General features: G+C 40.2%; 1 protein-coding gene across 4 annotated transcripts in view; it reads right to left on the bottom strand.

The window, feature by feature from the left end:
- Window positions 1-23239, bottom strand: part of LOC134207908 (plexin-A2) — a 200251-nt gene that overhangs the window by 33041 nt on the left and 143971 nt on the right. For all 4 annotated transcript variants that reach the window (XM_062683960.1, XM_062683959.1, XM_062683961.1 and 1 more), the window contains one exon: window positions 285-1959. In XM_062683960.1, the coding sequence (XP_062539944.1) occupies window positions 285-1959 (1675 nt within the window). The remainder of the gene's footprint in view (window positions 1-284; window positions 1960-23239) is intronic.

The raw sequence follows: 23239 nt of genomic DNA, 5'->3' as shown, positions 1-23239 counted from the left end.
TTTATAGCCTCATTCGATTGTGTTGAAAGCTATTATTATTCTTATCAAACCACTTTCGATTGGAATCACCCTTATTCTCGCCCCCACTCCCCCGAGAGAAACACATTTTACCGGCACAAAACACATTAACTTCCCATCTGCGCTCGAACGCGCTACCCCGAAAAATCGAATCTCACCCCTTTCATCGGAAAGCAAATCAGCACTAATGGACATCGATTTCCACCCTTCGTGTCCTTTTTCCCCAGCTCCCTCCCCGCTTTGGCAACACATTTCGGTATACTCACTCTTTCCGTAGCCAATCTGCGGCAGTAGGTCAGTCCGGGGCGTGGTACAGTTGACGCCGTTCCGCTTCTTGGTCGCATTGGTGATGATGGGCTTCTCCATGTTGGCGAAGGTGAACGCACACACGAGCGGCTCCTTCAGGTTCGGCAGGTTCTCGATCATCAGCTCCAGCGTCCGGGCCGTCGTCCGCTGCAGCTGGCTCGGGCTGACGCTGGTGATGGTGGTGCACTTGCCGGACTTGTAGCTCAGCCACGACAGGGGATCCTTAAAATTATCTTGACACTCACTTTTCGGACTACACTTATTCTCCAGGGAACACCACCCGCAGAAGGGATCTTTCGCTGATAGACACGCAACACACGTTGTATACACCGAACAATCATAGACCTTAATTTTAAACAGCTTATGCTTTGACATCAAGTACAGATCATATTTTACAGTGTCCAGATACATATCCGGCTGGATCCGGGACCCGACGTCCACGTTCATCAGGGCGTACTGTTGAGCCGAGCCGGACGATTCGACGACCACCTTCTTGAGCTGACCGGTCAGCGTGCCGATGAAGACGACGCTGAAATTGGAAGTCGTTGTCACGGCTATCGACGTCATCTTCAGCTCGGACAACAGGACCGGAATGGAGGCGATCGCTTGTTCACCTCCGAGAGGAGAGTTCACATCGAGACCGCAGAAATCTTCGCTAATGGTTTGCAGCTTGGTCGGAACGCAAGGCATATTGACCGAGATGTAATCGAGCCCCCGTTGGCCGATTCCGTTGAAGCAGGACTTGATGTTCTGCATGAACTTCCGACGGATGGCTTTCAACGAGTAGATGCACAGGGCGGACTTGTTTGCGTTTTTCGAGTCATTGCTGTCCGAGAACACTGCAAAGAGGACATCGTCCTCGGTGGTTATTCCGAGATTCTCCGCCAGATCCGGACCAGGCTTCCCCACGTGCGCAGCATTGACGACATTGAACTTTGTACTCTCGCTGATGCAGTCCACGGGAATTTCCGTGTACGAGTAGTAGTTCGAGTCGTCCTGACATATCCTCACCAATTTGGTGATCAGCTCTTTGGGTGTGTTGTGAGCACTGCTCTTATGCTGCGTCGTCAGGAAGTACGAAAACCGCTCCGAACTGAACCCGTACACGTAGTTGATCAGGAACGATTCCCTGGCGTATGAATTGACAAAGATCCGCGTTCCGGTCGTCACGGCGGATGACGCGATCTGGAAGAGCTTATCCCTCGCCAGACTCCGGGAGGCCACCGCCGGAATTTCGCTCCGGTACGGAGAGTTCCCCGTGAAGGTCACGCCCACGTAGAAGACGTTATTTTCCGACGGGACCGGCGGCCCCGGAGCGATGAACGCCACCGTACTGGCATTGGCGACGTTGGCCACGACCGCTTCCTGCACCTCGTGCTCGATGATGCTCACGTTCTGCAGCGACCGGATGTGGCAGATGCCCTGGAAGAGCGACCCGCACACGATCAGGTTGCTGGCGGACTGGTCGATCAGGAGCACCTTGTTCCAGTTGTCCGTCGGCCGGCGGACGATGTCGGTGGGACACTCGAGGATCGAGCACTCGTTCGAGTCGTTGTGCGGGCCGGTCGTGACGGCCGCGATGATGTTCAGATCGCTCGAGATCTGGTACAGTTTGTTGACGGCGCCGACATAGACCTGGGGAAAGGGAGGAGAGAAACGGGGAACGGTTAGTGCTCGATCGAAATGTTGAATCTTATTGGATTCGGTACTTTTTGTGAAATCGGTGAAGCTTAAAGGTTTAAGGATCTGATTAATATGTTGGGTACGGTGAATGTTTTTATTGTTTCAAATATCATTCAGGCATTTTTTTTTCCGCTAATATGTTTTTGAAATTTAGAAAATTAATTAATATAAAACATTCCTTTCAGAACTATGGAGAAGTAGTCTCAACAATGAACAGATTTTCGTTCAGGATAGTAGAACACGTTATCAGATTATAAAAAAATATCAAAGAATTTCATCCATGAAATTCCTTAAGAATAGTTGTTTAAATTGGTATTTAAACAATTCTTTCCGGAAATTATTCTCAAAGTATTTGTTTTTGAGACATGTGAAAGACTGCTATTTTAATCAAAACCCTTAAAAATTAACATAAATTCCGGGGAATCAGAAGATTTTTCACTGAAAACGACGATTTCTTTTTAAAAAATTTATGTTGTTCGTTCGGAAATTTGGAGAACTGGTCTTCAAAATTTCAATAACTTCATTCATACTTCTATTCTTCTTCCTCTTATTGAAATTACATTCCCTACGGAGAAAATACCGCCTCGCCATAACGAAATTCGGAGAATTTCTTAACGAAGTTTGGAGAGTTTCTTAATGAAATTCGGAGAATTGCTTAACGAAATTCGGAGAATTTTTTAACGAAATTCGGAGAATCTCTTCTTAACGAAATTCAGAGAATTTCTTAACGAAATTCGGAGAATTTCTTAACGAAATTCGGAGAATTTCTTAACGAAATTCGAAGAATTTCTAAACGAAATTCGAAGAATTTCTAAACGAAATTCGAAGAATTTCTAAACGAAATTCGAAGAATTTCTAAACGAAATTCGAAGAATTTCTAAACGAAATTCGAAGAATTTCTAAACGAAATTCGAAGAATTTCTTAACGAAATTCGAAGAATTTCTTAACGAAATTCGAAGAATTTCTTAACGAAATTCGAAGAATTTCTTAACGAAATTCGAAGAATTTCTTAACGAAATTCGAAGAATTTCTTAACGAAATTCGAAGAATTTCTTAACGAAATTCGGAAATTTTTTTAACAAAATTTGGAGAATTTCTGAACGAGATTCGGAGAATTTCTTAACAACATTCGAAGAATTTCTTGACGAAATTCGAAGAACTTCTTAACGAAATTCGGAATTTTTTTTTAACAAAATTCGAAGAATTTCTTAACGAGATTCGGAGAATTTCTTAACAAATTGCGGAGAATTTCTTAACGAAATTCGGAGAATTTCTTAACGAAATTCGGAGAATTTGTAAACGAAATTCGAAGAATTTCTTAACGAAATTCGAAGAATTTCTTAACGAAATTTGAAGAATTTCTAAACGAAATTCGAAGAATTTCTGAACAAAATTCGAAGAATTTCAAAACGAAATTCGAAGAAGTTCTAGACAAAATTCGAAGAATTTCTAAACGAAATTCGAAGAATTTCTTAACGAAATTCGAAAAATTTCTTAACAAAATTCGAAGAATTTCATAACGAAATTGGAAGAATTTCATAACGAAATTCGAAGAATTTTTTAACGAAATTCGAAGAATTTCTTAACGAAATTCGAAGAATTTCTTAACGAAATTCGAAGAATTTCTTAACGAAATTTGAAGAATTTCTTAACGAAATTCGAAAAATTCTTAACGAAATTCGAAGAATATCTTAACGAAATTTGGAAAGTTTCTTAACGAAATTCGGAAAGTTTCTTAACGAAATTCGGAGAATTTCTAAACGAAATTCGGAGAATTTCTAAACGAAATTCGGAGAATTTCTAAACGAAATTCGGAGAATTTCTAAACGAAATTCGGAGAATTTCTAAACGAAATTCGGAGAATTTCTAAACGAAATTCGGAGAATTTCTAAACGAAATTCGGAGAATTTCTAAACGAAATTCGGAGAATTTCTAAACGAAATTCGGAGAATTTCTAAACGAAATTCGGAGAATTTCTAAACGAAATTCGGAGAATTTCTAAACGAAATTCGGAGAATTTCTAAACGAAATTCGGAGAATTTCTAAACGAAATTCGGAGAATTTCTTAACGAAATTCGGAGAATTTCTTAACGAAATTCGGAGAATTTCTTAACGAAATTCGGAGAATTTCTTAACGAAATTCGGAGAATTTCTTAACGAAATTCGGAGAATTTCTTAACGAAATTCGGAGAATTTCTTAACGAAATTCGGAGAATTTCTTAACGAAATTCGGAGAATTTCTTAACGAAATTCGGAGAATTTCTTAACGAAATTCGGAGAATTTCTTAACGAAATTCGGAGAATTTCTTAACGAAATTCGGAGAATTTCTTAACGAAATTTGAGGAATTTCTTAACGAAATTCGGAGAATTTCTTAACGAAATTCGGAGAATTTCTTAACGAAATTCGGAGAATTTCTTAACGAAATTCGGAGAATTTCTTAACGAAATTCGGAGAATTTCTTAACGAAATTCGGAGAATTTCTTAACGAAATTCGGAGAATTTCTTAACGAAATTCAAAGAATTTTTTAACGAAATTCGAGGAATTTCTTAACGAATTCCGGAGAATTTCTGAATGAAATTTGGAGAATTTCTTAATGAAATTCGCAGAATTTTTTAACGAAAATCGGACAATTTCTTAACGAAATTCGAAGAATTTCTCATCAAAATTTGGAGAATTTCTTAACGAATTTCGGAGAATTTTTTAACGAAATTCGGAGAATTTCTTAACGAAATTCGGAGAATTTCTTAACGAAATTCGGAGATTTTTTTTAACGAAATTTGGAAAATTTCTTAACGAAATTCAGAGAATTTTTCAACGAAATTCGAAGAAATTCTTAACAAAATCCGTAGAATTTCTTAAAAAAATTCGGAGAATTTTTCAACGAAATTTCTTAACGAAGCATGTCATAACGGAAAATTTCTTAACGAAATTTGAAGAATTTTTTAACTAAATTCGAAGAATTTATTAACGAAATTCGATAAAAAATTTAATGAAATTCGAAAAAAAATTTAACGAAATTCGAAAAATTTCTTAACGAAATTCGGAGAAGTTTTTAACGAATTTCCAAGAATTTCTTGACGATATATACAGTAAGAAAGAAAAAGAACCGAAGAGAAAACACGAAAAAAGGAAGATAGGAGAAGGAAAAAAAGAAGGAAGATAGAAAGAAGGAAGGAAAAATAGAAAAAGGAAGAGAGAAGGAAGGAAGAAGAAAGAGAGAAGACACAATGAAGCAAAACAAAACACAGAAGGAGGAAGCAAGTAACAGGAAAAGAGAAGAATGATAGAAGAAATGAAGAACAAACGAGAGAGAAATATGGAAGAAAGAAGAAATAACGAAGAAAGATGGAAGAAATAAGGAACAAAGAATAGAGAAATAAGGAAGAAAGAAGAAAGAAAGAAGGAAGATAGAAGGATGAAAGAATGAAGAAAAAAGAAAACAAAGGAATAAAGACAGAAAAAAGAAAGGAGAAAAACGGAAGAAAAGCAGAAGGAAGAACGAAGAAAGAAAAAAGGAAGGAAAGAAGAAAAAAGAAACAAGGAAAAATTAGAATAGGAAAAAAGAAAGAAGAAAAACGGAAGAAAGGAAGAAGAAAAGATTAAATAGTGAAGAAAAAAGAAAGGAGAAGCAAAAAGAAATAAAGAAGGAAAAAAATGAAGAAAGTTAAAAGAAATAAGGAAGAAAAACAGGAAACAAAAAGGAAAAAAAGGGAGGAATAGAAGAAAGAAAGAGAGAAAAAATAAGCAAGAAAGAAGGAAGAAAAGAGGAAAAAAGAAGAAACAAAGAAGAAAAAAGAGGAAAGCAAATAGGAAGAAAGAGGAAAGCTAATGGGAACAAAGAAGGGAAAACGAAGGAAGAAACAAAAAAGAAAAAAAGGTGGAAAGAATGAGTAAAGATGTAGCAAAGAAGAAAGAAAAAGAAAAAAGAAAGAAGTTAGAAATAAATAAGATGAAATATGGAAGAAAGAAGGAAGAAAGAAAGAAAAAGGATTAAAGGAAGTAAAGGAAGTAATCAAGAAGAAATACGCAAAATTTCTTAAAGAAATTCTGAGAATTTCTTAACGAAATTCAGAGAATTTCTTAAGGAAATTCGGAGAATTTCTTAACGAAATTCAGAGAATTTCTTGACGAAATTCAGAGAATTTCTCAACGAAATTCAGAGAATTTCTTAACGAAATTCAGAGAATTTCTTAACGAAATTCGGAGAATTTCTTAACGAAATTCATTCTTCTCTTGAAAAGAGGCTTCCCGAGCCTCTTGAAAGGAGGCTTCCCGAGCCTCTTGAAAGGAGGCTTCCCGAGCCTCTTGAAAGGAGGCTTCCCGAGCCTCTTGAAAGGAGGCTTCCCGAGCCTCTTGAAAGGAGGCTTCCGGACCCTCTTGAAAGGAGGCTACCCGAGCATCTTGAAAGGAGGCTTCCCGAGCCTCTTGAAAGGAGGCTTCCCGAGCCTCTTGAAAGGAGGCTTCCCGAGCCTCTTGAAAGGAGGCTTCCCGAGCCTCTTGAAGGAGGCTTGAGCCTCCTCTTGAAAGGAGGCTTCCGAGCCTCTTGAAAGGAGGCTTCTTGAGCCTCTTGAAAGGAGGCTTCCCGAGCCTCTTGAAAGGAGGCTTCCCGAGCCTCTTGAAAGGAGGCTTCCCGAGCCTCTTGAAAGGAGGCTTCCCGAGCCTCTTGAAAGGAGGCTTCCCGAGCCTCTTGAAAGGAGGCTTCCCGAGCCTCTTGAAAGGAGGCTTCCCGAGCCTCTTGAAAGGAGGCTTCCCGAGCCTCTTGAAAGGAGGCTTCCCGAGCCTCTTGAAAGGAGGCTTCCCGAGCCTCTTGAAAGGAGGCTTCCGAGCGTCTTGAAAGGAGGCTTTCGAGCAGAATTTTTCAAAACAGAGCTGGGTGATTCAAGCCACGTGATTCAGGGCAATATCTGCTGCAAACGGTGAGTACTTCTTGATCTAAGGAGACTTCCTTAGCCGTGTGGTATGTTGACCGGCTGCAAAGCAAGACCATGCTGAAGGAGGTCGGGTTCGATTCCCGGTTCGGTTCGGTGTAGAAAATTTTCGGGTTGTTTTTCTCGATTTCCCTGGGCATGAAAGTATAATCGTGTTAGTCTTATGAGTTATGATATACGAATGCAAAAAAGGTAACTTAGCTTAGAAACCTCGCTGTTAATAACTGTGGAAGTGGTAAATGAAGCTGTGAGGTGGCAAAGCCTCCGTGAGGGATGTAATGCCAACAAGAAAAATACTTCTTGAACAAAGGTATCAGAACCTGATATCCCGAACTAAAAATCTTTAGATCTCAATGGCCTAATGGCCTTTTGTAAATTTCGAAAAATTTCCAAATATGTTTTTCATTTCATTAATCCAATTCCATATTCTAAGTGTGTGAGTAAAAAAGCTTTAAAAAATCCACTAAAAGAGCTTAATAATCTTTCCATTACAAATGTCAATTGATATTCATCTAGAACAGCAGAAGGTTTACTGGAAATCCAAGGTAATCCTTTCGTTTATCTTGAAATTCCTTCATTTCCATTATTAATTGCATAAGTGCTGTATAGATTTTGTGTAGATTTCTTATACTTCTGTAAAACACAAAATTAAACATATTACTCTTTTCTCATGCGTGGTTATTTATTCAGTGGGATGGCCAATTACACGTTTAGTTAATTTCTCCATTTAGTCTCAGAACTTATTAGTGCAATAACTGTTTTATTTTGTATAACTGTTTTATTTTAATTATTCGCCAAGAATTAGCAAACATTCCTTTGATAAGACATAGCTCTATAATGACCTTCTACAGCTTCACACTGTGAAATGAATGGACTATGTAGTTGTGGTGACGCCTCATTACGACAAGAAAAGCTGAACACTTTCACCATTAAATTTGCCATTGAAGTCCCAGTGCCTCCATAAAATTACAACACGCATTCAAGCAATATTTCACTACATCCCACCACACAGCACAGAATAACTGGGCACAGAAAAACACCAAACCCGAAAGAAATCACGCAAATTGGATTACCCTCTGGCACCGGAGCGTCATCAAAAGGAATCCTCACCGGTTTACCCACCCATTAAATGTTGCCTTCTGTGTCTATATCTTTGAAGGACTCCTTTCAATTCACCCGGGACAAGTGGTTTCCCTGCCCTCCATTCTGGGGCATAATAACGTTATCCCTTCACACGCACTCATCCCCGCCACACCCGTCTTCAACCGCTTATTCATCCGCGCGTTGCTGTTGCGTCCTTTTTTTTCCTGAATGCATCGCTCGATTTCGTTATCCTGGTCCCCGTTTCGGGCCAGCAAATCCCACTTGAAAATGTAACTTTTCATCTCGAACAAACAGCACTGGGGAACCCGTAACCAACCAGCGCCAGTCAGGGAGGTCCTGCGAATCAAAACTCGTCGTCGGTTGGTTGCTTATTGCTCAACCCATTGCGCGTTGCCTGCGGCCAAAAACTCTCACCAACCCGACAGATCGCATCACCCTGGCGCAGCGCAACAACGAGACATTATTAAATGTCTGTTTTTGATCTAAAATCCCCCGATGGAACGGACAACTTTCCGACGCTTCGGAACGGAAATGCCAACGTCGGAGACGAGTTCGCTTCGAGGACCAAAAGCCAACCACTCAATTTGCCGGCCGCTTTTCATTTCGAGTAGTCTTCCGAAATAACAACAACTCCCACGTAGTAGGCCGCTCGCCTTGAACCCCCACCAAACCCGACCGGTTGACAAACATTCGGGCAAGGGTTGCTGAGTTGTACCACGACGAGCGAACATAAGAAGTAGCATGAAATTAATTTCGATTGATACTTTGTTAAAGTCTGCTCGCCCCGACCCCCGTATTCTGTTTCGGCGACCCTTCGGATAGCTTCTGTGTATCCGCTTAAATTCTGCAAATTTATGAGTACCCGACGGACCGACCCCTGTCTCACACCTGCTTTCGAGCACCCCCCGACCTGTGCACAGCGGGGCAGCGAGCATACATAAACAGAATGTATCCTTCTCGGATGCCTGGAAATAAGGAAAAACTTCCCTCATAAAGTCCCATTCCCGAACGATGAGTCGCCCTGCTCCTCCGGGATGGTTCTGGTGCTGCTGCTGCTGCTGTTGCTTCCAGGGCAAGTTTACTAGATGACGCGCAGTGACGAGTATTCCGAGGAATTTGGAAGAAAATCGTGGATTCGAAATACAATTTTCCCAGTTGGAAACTCAGACATAGTCCAATCTGAACAATTTTCAATCAGTGGTGAGTAGCTACCAAAAAATGACTTAAATCGTTATTTGGAAACCTCGGTAGGAAGTTTGTTTTAGAAACACACAAAGCTAAAAGCAACAATGTCCCAATTAAGACATGCTTTGGAAATAAAACATTATGAAGTGAAAACAATCAAGATTTCGACTACCATCCAACCACTATGTACACCGTTTCCGATACCGTCTCCCACCCCGCCCATAGATTGCCATCGAACGCCTTCGCTTTTGTGTGTTTGAATGACTCCGCCGCACATCGACACACATATTGCACTTTTAGTCTCTAATTCCGTTTCGTGATAAATCTCTCGAATAGGGGCTCTTTCGATTCATTTCCCATTCCCCCGGCCGTCGGATGCTGATGCCTGCCACGCACCACCACCCCCCACCGGCACTCGGCCTGCTGTGTGGTTGTTTTCGCTTTCGCAGCAAGATGGTTGCTGCGATACGCCATCCACTCCATCCAGTAGTGCCTGGGTGGGTGAGGAAAATTGAAGTGCGTTTGCCGATTGCGAGCGAGGGGGTGATTTGATGGGTGGCTGACAGCGAACCATACCCGACAGAGACGGACCGACGACGACGACGACGCTACGCTCTCGAGTTTCAGTGATGGAAGCAGCCTCTCCCCGGTGAGATATGGTTCGCTCTGGCTCTTTTCGGGGCGATAAAATGTAACAGAAAGTAAGTCGCGGGGCGCCAACTCTCATCTCATGGTGGTTCTCATTTTACCATACATTGCTTTTATTGGGGCTTTCCCATGGAGTCATATTACTCGCATCTGTGGACTGGGCTGGGGTGGTGATGTATGGATCCGAGTGTTTGCGGAACGATTGTAATTAGGGGTGGAATGTGCGGCGGGCGGGCAGACTGAAGCCAACGTCAAAACATTTTTGATTGAAATTGTTGCAAATTTTACGTCCGCCTCGGTTAATCAAATAGGTTGATGGGGATGTTGTGTTGGCATATTACCCCATGCTGGGGGATGGGAATAATTCAGGCGCTGGCAGGAGGCGAGCCAGATAACGAACTTGTTGAGCAATCAAATAGTTGTTGTCGATCTCGGCAAAAAGCTCAATTATCAGGCAATTCAGTGAAATATGGTGGAATAGTTTTCAAGTATAGTCTGCGAATGTTCGCATTCGGAAGCGATATACTGCTCAACAGATCTGAAAATTGATATGCTTCGTGTATCGTGTTAGATGAGAATGATGAATCAGCAAATAGACTTTTGCACAGGCTTCGAAAACGAGCTGATATTAATTTATTTAATCTTGTAGCAACTTTCGAATTTTTTAAATATATTTTTTTTTGTTTTCTAAATAAATTATTAAAAGCGAAAGTGGTACATAAACCATTTTTGTCGATTTTGTGTTTTGTACACCAACGGCTTCTGTTAGCAAAGATCTGGTAAGGCAATAACGAAAAAGTGATTTTTGACATCTAAATCTGGAGATATGCACTTTTTAATTTCTGGTATATATCACAATGTCAATTTCGTTGACAGGAAAAGTGGTACATGTGCAGTTCTACGATCTAAAATCAGCTTATTGAAAAGAAAATTCAACAACAAAGATGTTCCTGCAACTGATTTTAACTCTATTTTAAATTTAAATATATTTAACTGCCTTTTAAAATAATTTTATAAAAGAACATGTACCACTTTTACTGGCAACGATTTTTGGTTTCTGTTGCGTTTTGTTCCCATTAATAGTGGTACATGTGCATTTTGTTTAAACAAACTTGACATTTGTCAAGAAACTTCGCATATTTCTCATTACTACCTTTAGGTACACCAGTCATAACACGTTGGTACAGTTAAATTGCAGAAAATAGCTAATTCGAATTTTATTTTTGAGGTTTTTGGATAAATGCGTCTCCTGTAAAATTTACGCAATGTAACATGTACCACTTTCGCTGGCACCGGTTCAAATCCTTCAGAAGAAAGTTTGTAATAAAACAAACATTTTTTTTCGAATTCTTCCAGAAAAATCTGCATGATCTTTTCCATTTTCCGATTTACAATTCGGAATATTTCTAAACGAAAATCTAAGAATTTCTAAGAGAAATTTTGAGAGATTCTTAACAAAATTCGGGGGAATTCTTTAACGAAATTTGGAGAAATTCTTAAAAAAATTCGGAGAATTCTCAACGAAATTCGGAGAATTTCTTTACGAAATTCGGAGAATTTCTTAACGAAATTCGGAGAATTTCTTAACGAAATTCAGAGAAATTCTTAACGAAATTCAGACAATTTCTCAACAGAATTCAGACAATTTCTTAACGAAATTCAGACAATTTCTTAACGAAATTCTGAGAATTTCTTATCGAAATTCAGAGAATTTCTTAACGAAATTCAGAGAATTTCTTAACGAAATTCAAAGAATTTCTAAACGAAATTCAGAGATTTTTTTTAACAAAATTCGGAGAAATTCTTAACGAAATTCAGAGAAATTCTTCACGAATTTCGGAGAAATTCGTGACGAAATTCAGGGAATTTCTTAACAAAATTCGGAGAAATTCAGAGAATTTCTTAACGAAATTCAGAGAATTTCTTAACGAAATTCAGAGAATTTCTTAACGAAATTCAGAGAATTTCTTAACGAAATTCAGAGAATTTCTTAACGAAATTCGGAGAATTTCTTAACGAAATTCGGAGAATTTCTTAACGAAATTCGGAGAATTTCTTAACGAAATTCGGAGAATTTCTTAACGAAATTCGGAGAATTTCTTAACGAAATTCGGAGAATTTCTTAACGACGTGACGTCGTCTTTGTGACGAATTTCTCTGAATTTCGTTAAGAAGGAAAGAAACAAAAAAGAAAAAAAGGTGGAAAGAAGGAAGAAAGATGTAGCAATGAAGAAAGAAAAAGAAAAAAGAAAGAAGTTAGAAATAAATAAGATGAAATATGAAAGAAAGAAGGAAGAAAGAAAGAAAAAGGATTAAAGGAAGTAAAGGAAGTAAACAAGAAGAAATACGCAAAATTTCTTAACGAAATTCTGAGAATTAACGATATTCCGAGAATTGAAATTCAGAGAATTTCCTAAAGAAATTCGGATATTTTTTTAACAAAATTAGCAGAATTTCAAAAATTATTTCGCATAATTTCTTGACTAAATCTCTGAATTTCGTTAAAAAATTCTCTTCATTTCGTGTAAAAATTCTCTGAATTTCGTTAAGAAATTCTCTGAATTTCGTTAAGAAATTCTCTGAATTTCGTTAAGAAATTCTCTGAATTTCGTTAAGAAATTCTCTGAAGAAATAATCTCGTTAAGAAATAATCTAAATTTCGTTGAGAAATTCTTTGAATTTCGTTAAGAAATTCTCTGAATTTCGTTAAGAAATTCTCTGAATTTCGTTAAGAAATTCTCTGAATTTCGTTAAGAAATTCTCTGAATTTCGTTAAGAAATTCTCTGAATTTCGTTAAGAAATTCTCTGAATTTCGTTAAGAAATTCTCTGAATTTCGTTAAGAAATTCTCTGAATTTCGTTAAGAAATTCTCTGAATTTCGTTAAGAAATTCTCTGAATTTCGTTAAGAAATTCTCTGAATTTCGTCAAGAAATTCTCTGAATTTCGTCAAGAAATTCTCTGAATTTCGTCAAGAAATTCTCTGAATTTCGTCAAGAAATTCTCTGAATTTCGTCAAGAAATTCTCTGAATTTCGTCAAGAAATTCTCTGAATTTCGTCAAGAAATTCTCTGAATTTCGTCAAGAAATTCTCTGAATTTCGTCAAGAAATTCTCTGAATTTCGTCAAGAAATTCTCTGAATTTCGTTAAGAAATTCTCTGAATTTCGTTAAGAAATTCTCTGAATTTCGTTAAGAAATTCTCTGAATTTCGTTAAGAAATTCTCTGAATTTCGTTAAGAAATTCTCTGAATTTCGTTTAGAAATTCTCTGAATTTCGTTTAGAAATTCTCTGAATTTCGTTAAGAAATTCTCTGAATTTCGTTAAGAAATTCTCTGAATTTCGTTAAGAAATTCTCTGAATTTCGTTTAGAAATTCTCTGAATTTCGTTAAGAAATTCTCTGAATTTCGTTAAGAAATTCTCTGAATTTCGTTAAGAAATTCTCTGAATTTCGTTAAGAAATTCTCTGAATTTCGTTAAGAAATTCTCTGAATTTCGTTAAGAAATTCTCTGAATTTCGTTAAGAAATTCTCTGCATTTCGTTGAAAAAAATCTCTGAATTTCGTTAAGAAATTCTCTGAATTTCGTTAAGAAATTCTCTGAATTTCGTTAAGAAATTCTCTGAATTTCGTTAAGAAATTCTCTGAATTTCGTTAAGAAATTCTCTGAATTTCGTTAAGAAATTCTCTGAATTTCGTTAAGAAATTCTCTGAATCTCGTTAAAAAAATCTCTGAATTTCGTTAAGAAATTCTCTGAATTTCGTTAAGAAATTCTCTGAATTTCGTTAAGAAATTCTCTGAATTCCGTTGAAAAAATTCTCTGAATTTCGTTAAGAAATTCTCTGAATTTCGTTAAGAAATTCTCTGAATTTCGTTAAGAAATTCTCTGAATTTCGTTAAGAAATTCTCTGAATTTCGTTAAGAAATTCTCTGAATTTCGTTAAGAAATTCTCTGAATTTCGTTAAGAAATTCTCTGAATTTCGTTAAGAAATTCTCTGAATTTCGTTGAGAAATTCTCTGAATTTCGTTGAAATTCTCTGAATTTCGTTGAAATTCTCTGAATTTGGTTAAGAAATTCTCTGAATTTCGTTAAGAAATTCTCTGAATTTCGTTAAGAAATTCTCTGAATTTCGTTAGAAATTCTCTGAATTTCGTTAAGAAATTCTCTAATTTCGTTAAGAAATTCTCTGAATTTCGTTAAGAAATTCTCTGAATTTCGTTAAGAAATTCTCTTAATTTCGTTAAGAAATTCTCTGAATTTCGTTAAGAAATTCTCTGAATTTCGTTGAAATTCTCTGAATTTCGTTGAAATTCTCTGAATTTCGTTAAGAAATTCTCTGAATTTCGTTGAAATTCTCTGAATTTCGTTAAAATTCTCTGAATTTCGTTAAGAAATTCTCTGAATTTCGTTAAAGAAATTCAGAAGATTTCTTAGTGAAGAGGAAGTTAACGAAATTCGAGAATTCTTAACGAATTCAGAGGCTAACAACGAAATTCTGAAATTCTTGACGAAATTAACGAAATTCAGAGATGTAACGAAGTCGGAGGAATTCAGGAAATTTGAAATTCAGAAATTCAGGAGAACAGGTCAGGAGATTTCTTGACAGGAGGTTCTTGGATGGAGGTCAGAGAGGTCAGGAGGACGGGATTCAGGAGAATTCTTAACGAAGGTCAGGAGGTGAGAACAGTCAGGAAGTAGGTCAACGAAAGAAGGTCAAAACGAAATTCTTGAGTCAGAATTCTTAACGAAATTCGAGAATATAACAATTCAGAATTTCTTAACGAAAGTCAGAGAATTTCTTGACAACGAAATTCAGAGGAACGAATTCCGAGAGGTCTTCAGGGAGAAATTTCAGAGGTCAGGAGGTGAGTCAGGCTGTGAAATTCAGGAAGGTCTTGACGAAATTCAGAACGAAACAGAGAATTTAACGAGAGTCAGAGGAATTCAGAGGTCAGGAGAATTCAGAGACAAACGAGAATTCAGACGGGAGGTGGTCAGAAGTCAGGAGGGAAATTCTCAGAGATTTCTGAAAAGAATTTCGTTAACGAAATTCAGAAAATTTCTTCAGCAAGATCGGAAGGCCTAGAGCAGTTGAAGAATTAACGAAATTCAGAGGAATTTCACAAGAACGCGAAGAAGAATTTAACGGGTACAGAGAATTCTTAGAAGAGGGTAATGTTAACGAAATTCAGAAATTTAAATTTCAGAATTCTCGTTAAATTTCGAGAATTTAAAAGAAATTGTTTGATTGCCGAGGCAGAGTTTCTTCAAAGACGAATTTCGTTCAAAATACTCTGAATTTCACAGATTGCAGTTTCAGAGGAATTTTTACGGAAAAAGGTCAGATCGTGAGAAAAGTCAATGGATTCTCCGAAATTCGATGAGATTCAAGAGTCGTCAAATTTATGAATTTGAAGATGAAGATTTGAATATCAATAAATCTCGGATTTCAATTTCAGGATAAACTGAATTCTCAATTAGGAGGTTCAAGCAGGAAATTTCTGTTGGTGGAAAGGCCTGAAACAGTCGAAATGTCATGAAAGAGACAGACAACAATGATGATCGATCAAACTGACCGCAGGCTGGTGGTGGTCAGGGACAGGACGCGAATGTCAGAGAGGTGTGAACCCAGGTGGTGAAAGGAACTGAGGGGTGTGGGAGGATTGAAGAGGCCAGCTTTTCCTCCTTTCAAGATCAGGATCGGGAAGGACAGGAACTCAAGGAAGCCTTCAAGAGGCTCAGGAAGCCTCCTTTCAAGAGGCTCAGGAAGCCTCCTTTCAAGAGGGCTCAGGCCTCCTTTCAAGAGGCTCAGGAAGCCTCCTTTCAAGAGGCTCAGGAAGCCTCCTTTCAAGAGGCTCAGGAAGCCTCCTTTCAAGAGGCTCAGGAAGCCTCCTTTCAAGAGGCTCAGGAAGCCTCCTTTCAAGAGGCTCAGGAAGCCTCCTTTCAAGAGGCTCAGGAAGCCTCCTTTCAAGAGGCTCAGGAAGCCTCCTTCAAGAGGCTCAGGAAGCCTCCTTTCAAGAGGCTCAGGAAGCCTCCTTCCAAGAGGCTCAGGAAGCCTCCTTTCAAGAGGCTTGGAAGCCTCCTTTCAAGAGGCTCGGAAGCCTCCTTTCGAAGGCTCAGGCCTCCTTTCAAGAGGCTCAGAAGCCTCCTTTCAAGAAAGGCTCAGAGCCTCCTTTCAAGAGGCTCAGAAGCCTCCTTTCAAGAGGCTCAGAAGCCTCCTTTCAAGAGGCTCAGAAGCCTCCTTTCAAGAGGCTCAGAAGCCTCCTTTCAAGAGGCCTGGAAGCCTCCTTTCAAGAGGCCTGGAAGCCTCCTTTCAAGAGGCTCAGAAGCCTCCTTTCAAGAGGCTCAAGCCTCCTTTCAAGAGGCCTGGAAGCCTCCTTTCAAGAGGCTCAGAAGCCTCCTTTCAAGAGGCCTGGAAGCCTCCTTTCAAGAGGCTCAGAAGCCTCCTTTCAAGAGGCTCAGAAGCCTCCTTTCAAGAGGCTCAGAAGCCTCCTTTCAAGAGGCTCAGGAAGCCTCCTTCAAGAGGCTCAGGCCTCCTTTCAAGAGGCTCAGAAGCCTCCTTTCAAGAGGCTCAGAAGCCTCCTTTCAAGAGGCCTGGAAGCCTCCTTTCAAGAGGCTCAGGCCTCCTTTCAAGAGGCTCAGAGCCTCCTTTCAAGAGGCCTGGAAGCCTCCTTTCAAGAGGCTCAAGCCTCCTGTCAAGAGGCTCAGAAGCCTCCTGTCAAGAGGCTCAGAAGCCTCCTGTCAAGAGGCTCAGAAGCCTCCTGTCAAGAGGCTCAAGCCTCCTGTCAAGAGGCTCAGAGCCTCCTGTCAAGAGGCTCAGAAGCCTCCTGTCAAGAGGCCTCGAAGCCTCCTTCCAAGAGGCTCAGAAGCCTCCTACCAAGAGGCTCAGAAGCCTCCTACCAAGAGGCCTGGAAGCCTCCTTCCAAGAGGCTCAGGCCTCCTCCAAGAGGCCTCAAGCCTCCTTTCAAAGGCTCAGAGCCTCCTTTCAAGAGGCTCAGGCCTCCTTTCAAGAGGCCTCAGCCTCCTTTCAAGAGGCTCAGAAGCCTCCTTTCAAGAGGCTCAGAGCCTCCTTTCAAGAGGCTCAGAAGCCTCCTTTCAAGAGGCCTGGAAGCCTCCTTTCAAGAGGCTCAGGAAGCCTCCTTTCAAGAGGCTCAGAAGCCTCCTTTCAAGAGGCTCAGAGCCTCCTTTCAAGAGGCTCAAGCCTCCTTTCAAGAGGCCTCAAGCCTCCTTTCAAGAGGCTCAGCCTCCTTTCAAGAGGCCTGGAAGCCTCCTTTCAAGAGGCTCAGAAGCCTCCTTTCAAGAGGCTCAGAAGCCTCCTTCAAGAGGCTCAGAAGCCTCCTTTCAAGAGGCTCACAGCCTCCTTTCAAGAGGCTCAGAAGCCTCCTTTCAAGAGGCCTGGAAGCCTCCTTTCAAGAGGCTCAGAAGCCTCCTTTCAAGAGGCCTCAGAGCCTCCTTTCAAGAGGCCTCAGAAGCCTCCTTTCAAGAGGCTCAGAAGCCTCCTTTCAAGAGCTCAGAGCCTTCTTTCAAGAGACTCAAAAGCCTCCTTTCAAGAGGCTCGGAAGCCTCCTTTCAAGAGGCTCGGAAGCCTCCTGTCAAGAGGCTCGGAAGCCTCCTGTCAAGAGGCTCGGAAGCCTCCTTTCAAGAGGCTCGGAAGCCTCCTTTCAAGAGGCTCGGAAGCCTCCTTCCAAGAGGCTCGGAAGCCCCCAAAAGATTTTAAAATCTTATTATAGGAAGTTTGATGTATAAAACAATTTTGCATTCACAAAAATTTCAGACAACTTTTTGGATAAAATATAATCGCTGATAAAGATTGTGAACATGTAAAGTATGTACAGATTCTTACGGTTTGACATACAATCATGACTCAGAAAAACGCTGTTTGGGGTATTAACCTTCTTACAGTGCTCACACAAAAAAACTCACACTTACGGTGTTCGTGTCATACTGACCCGGATTTGACTTAGCAATATCTCAGACAATTCACAGCCAAGTTCACATGTTCTTGGCCTGAACTCCAGAACGATTTGGAGAACTTAGAACATAGGGTTTTGACATATCTAGATCGTGCGCATGACTTCTAAGGGCCTGTTTGTGTTGTTATTGAATTGAAATCGAGCCCAGTTCACTTGGTAAATCATTTGGTCTGAGCTCCAGAACGATTTGGAGAACTTAGAACAATCGGTTTGGACATTTCTAGATCGTTAATCACGCACATGGTCTGTGAGGGCCTGCATGGACACCATGGCTTTGTATCAAGCCCAGTTGCTTGGTAGAACACTTCGTCTGAACTCCAGAATGATTTGGAGAACTTGAAACAATCGGTTTGGACATATTTAGATTGTAAATTATGCGCAAGACCTCTAAGAGCTTTATCCCAAGCAGCACAACTTGTTTCACTACTGAACATTTCACTATTCGAAAAAAAAACAATCTTTGCGTATGTGCCATCAAATAAAACTCTCTTGCAATCTAAAAAGCGCAAGAGGTGGAGCTTACGGAAACATCCTTCGATTGCAGTAAAACTGCAATAATGATGCAAAACACTACAGCGGAAAAATAATAAAATAAAAATATAAAACTGGATTCGATTCATGGGTCTTGTGATTAATAGTCCTTCACTCTACCACAGCACCATTCATCACTTCGAAGGGACTGCATGCTGACTCACCATAAAAACCATACGATTATGAAGTTTTGTACTCGGGTTTCCTGTTATTTTATTGCACCATAACAGGAAAAAAAATGTGAGTTGTCAAAACGTTGAACGATGCTGAATTAAACATGAAGACACATTCAACTTATTTGCAACTTAATTTAAACAAACAATTAAATTTTAAAAGACGCATTGAAGTTACATGGTAAAAAATATGCAACTTAATGATTTTGTTTCGTGTTTGCAACATGAAGTGCAGTATTCTTTGTTTGTTTGTTTCCAAATGTCAAACACGTACTGCATTACAATTTTAATGAAACACTGATCACAATTCGATCGTTTTTGACATCTTGATGCAACTTCTTCGTGCTTTGATGTTTTTCCAATGCCTTTTATGAAACTGAATAGAATCAAGGTGCTTTTAGGAAGATGTTGCGTGTGCTACTTGGGATGAGCACCATGGGTTCCTATTGGTTTCGTACCAAGCGTGATTGACCTGGTAGACCAAGGCTCTGAAATCCAGATTGGTTTGGAAAACCTAGAACATCTGTAGAAATATTATCTGTATTCATGATTTGGATCCCTTCAGGAACGTCGTACATAGTAGGTCAACGCTCAGGAACATAGTTTTCCACGAAATAGAAAAAGTCAAGAAGTTTCAGACCATCACATTGTTGCGTTTGAAAGTTATTACAATTTGATATATCATATTGACCCAAACACGCTAGGAAGGTTAATCAACCAATTATGAAGTAGCTGCACCAAGCTACCGGAGCAGCCGATCTCGTACAGAAAAGAAGTCAAATTCCTTGTTCCTGTCACGTTTCCGTTGCGTGAGGGTGAACTGCCGGATGAGGATGGACCTGATCAGAAACCAATCCCGTCATTACAGCACCAACAAAACCCTGAAGCAACGCATCCTGCGCAGACAAATGTTTGATATTCTATCATCGTCCTTCAATAGATATGAACGCTTATCTTTTCATCTTCGCGTGCAGGTGGCCATCTGGGGCAAATCCAATACGGTTTCCGTTATACGGAATTTCTGTCCTTATCCAAGGCGACAGAATTCTGTGCGCGATGACCGGCGTAAGTGTCCCTCCCGGTATCCAGAGGACACCAGCACGGAGTGAGGATCTGGAACTCTTTCAAAGACCATTATCAATGACGCCATTTTGAGAAGTTTCACGAGAGGGGATAACAAGGTGACTATTCGAAGGTTGGTGGCAGAGCTGCAATGAGCATTGGTACATGGACGGATTCGTCTTTGGCTTGTGAGTCGGTTTGTGCTTCACAGGTCGCAACCTGTCTGCAGGGAGAGGGACACAAAACAACGTGAAGAGAACGGAGACCATGCCCTGTGGCTTTCCACTAGAAACCATTTGGCTGTCACGAAAAAGTAGATCAGTAGGATCGTCAGACTGGAAGTCTGGAAAAGCCTATGGGCAGCTCCTAATTTGTCAATCTGATGGACCTAAGAAGGAGAGATGCGCAGCGGGCAAGGTAAATCGATCAGGTGGAAAACGATTTGCGGACCCTCCGTAGATTGCGGTTACCGTCTACCGAATGGAGACGACTTCTATGTACTGCAGAGGCCACTCCTTCCTTAGAATAAATAAATAAATAATTATAATCTGGTGCATTCAAAAGAGGTGGCCATCAAATATGGTTTGGAACCTGCCATCACACCTGCACCACAACCCAAGCTATAAGGCTCAAAACCCGCTGCTATTAATTTCCATCCACAACTAGGTTTGCTTGGGAGACTGTACCCAACCACCCCTCGCGTTTCAAATATACGTCAACTAATTCTACCTTCGCGTTGGTCATGCATTTTCTTGAGTTACATGAGGTCAGAGTGTAATAATTCTAAAATAATCCATTAAAAAAGTTTAGAGGACTCGAGAGAGTTTTTTTTAAACAATTTCTGGTTGAACTTGTGACAAAGCTAACCTTCTCGCCAGATTGTTCACACGTTGTCATTATTTACACACATCCAACGTATGGGTTTTCACTGATGACTATTGCCTCGTCCAGATGCCGAACCGCATTTCCCCTCCTCCAGTACACGAAATGCATTCTTTTAGTCTACTTTTATCGGCCAGTTTTTCAACTTATCGATTTCGTCTTTGACCGTGGTCGTTCATTTTTAACGAAGAAATTAAAGTCAACATTGCTACAAAGTTTGCGTAACCAGGCGAAACTTTTATCCTTTTTGGATTCCTTACCAAATCAAACAACAAAAATAACCGACTTCCAATCAAGGACCGGCGGCTAGTTTGATTATAAATTGAAACTTTCCCACATTACTTTGCAAATTATGGATTCGAATAATAAACAACTGAAGTAAACTTGAGCCACAATCTGCAATCTTCGTTGATAAGCCCTCGCTTATGAAAGTGGGCGAATCCACCCGCCCACTTCTAAAGCCAACAAACAACGCCAACCATCCCACGCTGCCACTCGTGCTTTGGATTTGGCTTCCGCTCTACCCACTGATGCTGCTGCTGCTGTTGCTGCCGTAGCCAAGGAATCCGTACCAATAACAAACAATTAAAACTCCCATCCGAGAAATCCGATCCACCTGATTTAATGATTCCCGGCGAAACGATTTCCCACCTCCTTCAACGCCAACAACAACAGCAGCTCCGGTGCGGTGCTCATTTCCTTTTACAGTTTGCCATCGTCGTCGTCGTCGACCTACGATGATGGGACAGACGACGACGACGACGACGACCACGTCAACATCCAATATCTCTGCCTCGAGTGGAACTTGGAAGGTATTTCTATATCCTGTCCGAGATGGGTCCTTTAAGGAAAATCTCAAAAATTCCAAACCCATATCCCAAGATGAAGGCATTCCCTCGCACCGCCGCCGCCGGCGTCGTTGCCATCGTCGTCGGTCGTTATGGCCGGCAGCGGAGATGGATGAAATATCCCATCTTCTTGACGACGACACGGCAGCAGGCCGTTTGCGTTCTTGTTGTTGCTGGCCGGGTGCTTGGCGGTGAACGACGAACGGACAACGGGCATGTCGCGAAAATGCCTGAGATGGTATTTGTAGAAGGTTTTTCCTTCGTCGTAGTTGTTGTAACCGGCAACTTCATGCACCCCACTCCCTGACCCCTGCCGCCGCCCGGAGAGAGAATAGAGAACGAGTACCGGTTGGGCTTAAGGCGAGGAGATTAGGCGAGATTTGTGGGTGGACGGGGGAGTTAGTGCTTTAGGATCAACGCTGCTCTGATGAAAATCGAAAAATGGGAAAACTTCTCTATGTTTCGATACGGCATTAACTATTGACACTACGAAATGTTTCTTTGCAGGATGGTAGTTAGGGTCGTATATCATACAAATAGTATTTTATTTACACTGGAATATTAGACTGGAGTGGATTTGTAGGTTCTGTGGCGATTTGTTTTCGAAACAGAAGGTTCGTAAACATCCATTGGAACTGTTAACTTTAGAATACGTGACTTTCAAGATAAGAAAAATATTTTTTTTATCACCTGTCATGAGACGAGCTCCACTTAGGTAAACCACGTTGTAATCTTTACGGATACGTATTACGATCTCAACTATGAGGCCTTCGTCAGTGCCTCGTACTCGACTCGTAGAGATCGAGTCAAGTACGAGACACTAAGAACGGCCTTACAGTTGATGTCGCAAAAAGTAAATGTGAATATTACAACGTTAAATGGAATAGCACTCGTCTTATGACATTTCATAAAAGAGTTTAATAATTTTCCCATTTTTAAAGCTTCTCATAGTGTGCTCCATACTGTCATGCCAAATAGAAACGCATTCCAAATATTTATCAGATAGACAATCAGAAGTTTGATTATTAGGTGGATCTGACGCGCTGTGTCCTTCCGAAGGTATTTGAAAAATATCTTGGAGCATCTGTTGTCTGACGAATATTTTGTGATAGGGTAAATCCGGGGAGTTTCGGGATCCTCCTACATTGTGTAGAAGTCATTTGCAGAACTATAAATCGTACTGTACTATTCATGTTTTAATAATAAAGTCAAATCCGGTAGAGATGCCACACCTCAGGGGGAGATGCCGCAAGTGGGAAATGTTGGAGAAATGAGATTTTAATTTGTTTTTGGTGTATCAAAACGTAATTACGTAATTTTTCAGATAAGCATAAAAATTTGTATTTGTATTTCAATCCAAAATACAAACAAATTTCTTCGAGTGAACAATTTTTTTTTCTGCTGTATTACAATACACAGTCAAGGATTTTAGTCATTAGAATGCTTTTAACTTTGTTGTTTTTCTCCCACAATCAATAATATAAATCGTCAAAATTGCACATATTGCGTTCTTTTGTATCCACGACGTTCTTTCAACTTGTTTGACATTCTACATTCTTACATTCTTATTGCAATACTCTCCCATGCCTGCTTTTTCTTTGTGGGGTATCTGCTCTTACTATTCATAACATGTACTCAGATTAAAAACGACCAAAAAAGAAGGAATGGGGCACAAATTGATTTGTTTCCCATTATTCTAATGTTTTCAGTAGTGAGCGCACATGATGTCAATAAAAAACGACAGAGATTAAGTTGAAATAGTTCCTTGTGCAAATATCATCGTTTTGGAGCACGTTATTAAGAAAGGAACAAATATCTTAGGACGTCTGGATTTTTTGGACAAGATTCTCCTCGTGACCCATTGCAATATCTTGGTCTTCGTATTTCACATG

This window comes from Armigeres subalbatus, chromosome 1 (assembly GCF_024139115.2).
Source record: "Armigeres subalbatus isolate Guangzhou_Male chromosome 1, GZ_Asu_2, whole genome shotgun sequence".
Lineage (NCBI taxonomy): Eukaryota > Metazoa > Arthropoda > Insecta > Diptera > Culicidae > Armigeres > Armigeres subalbatus.
Note: the sequence above shows the minus strand (reverse complement) of the source record. Positions and strands in the feature narration are given on the sequence as shown.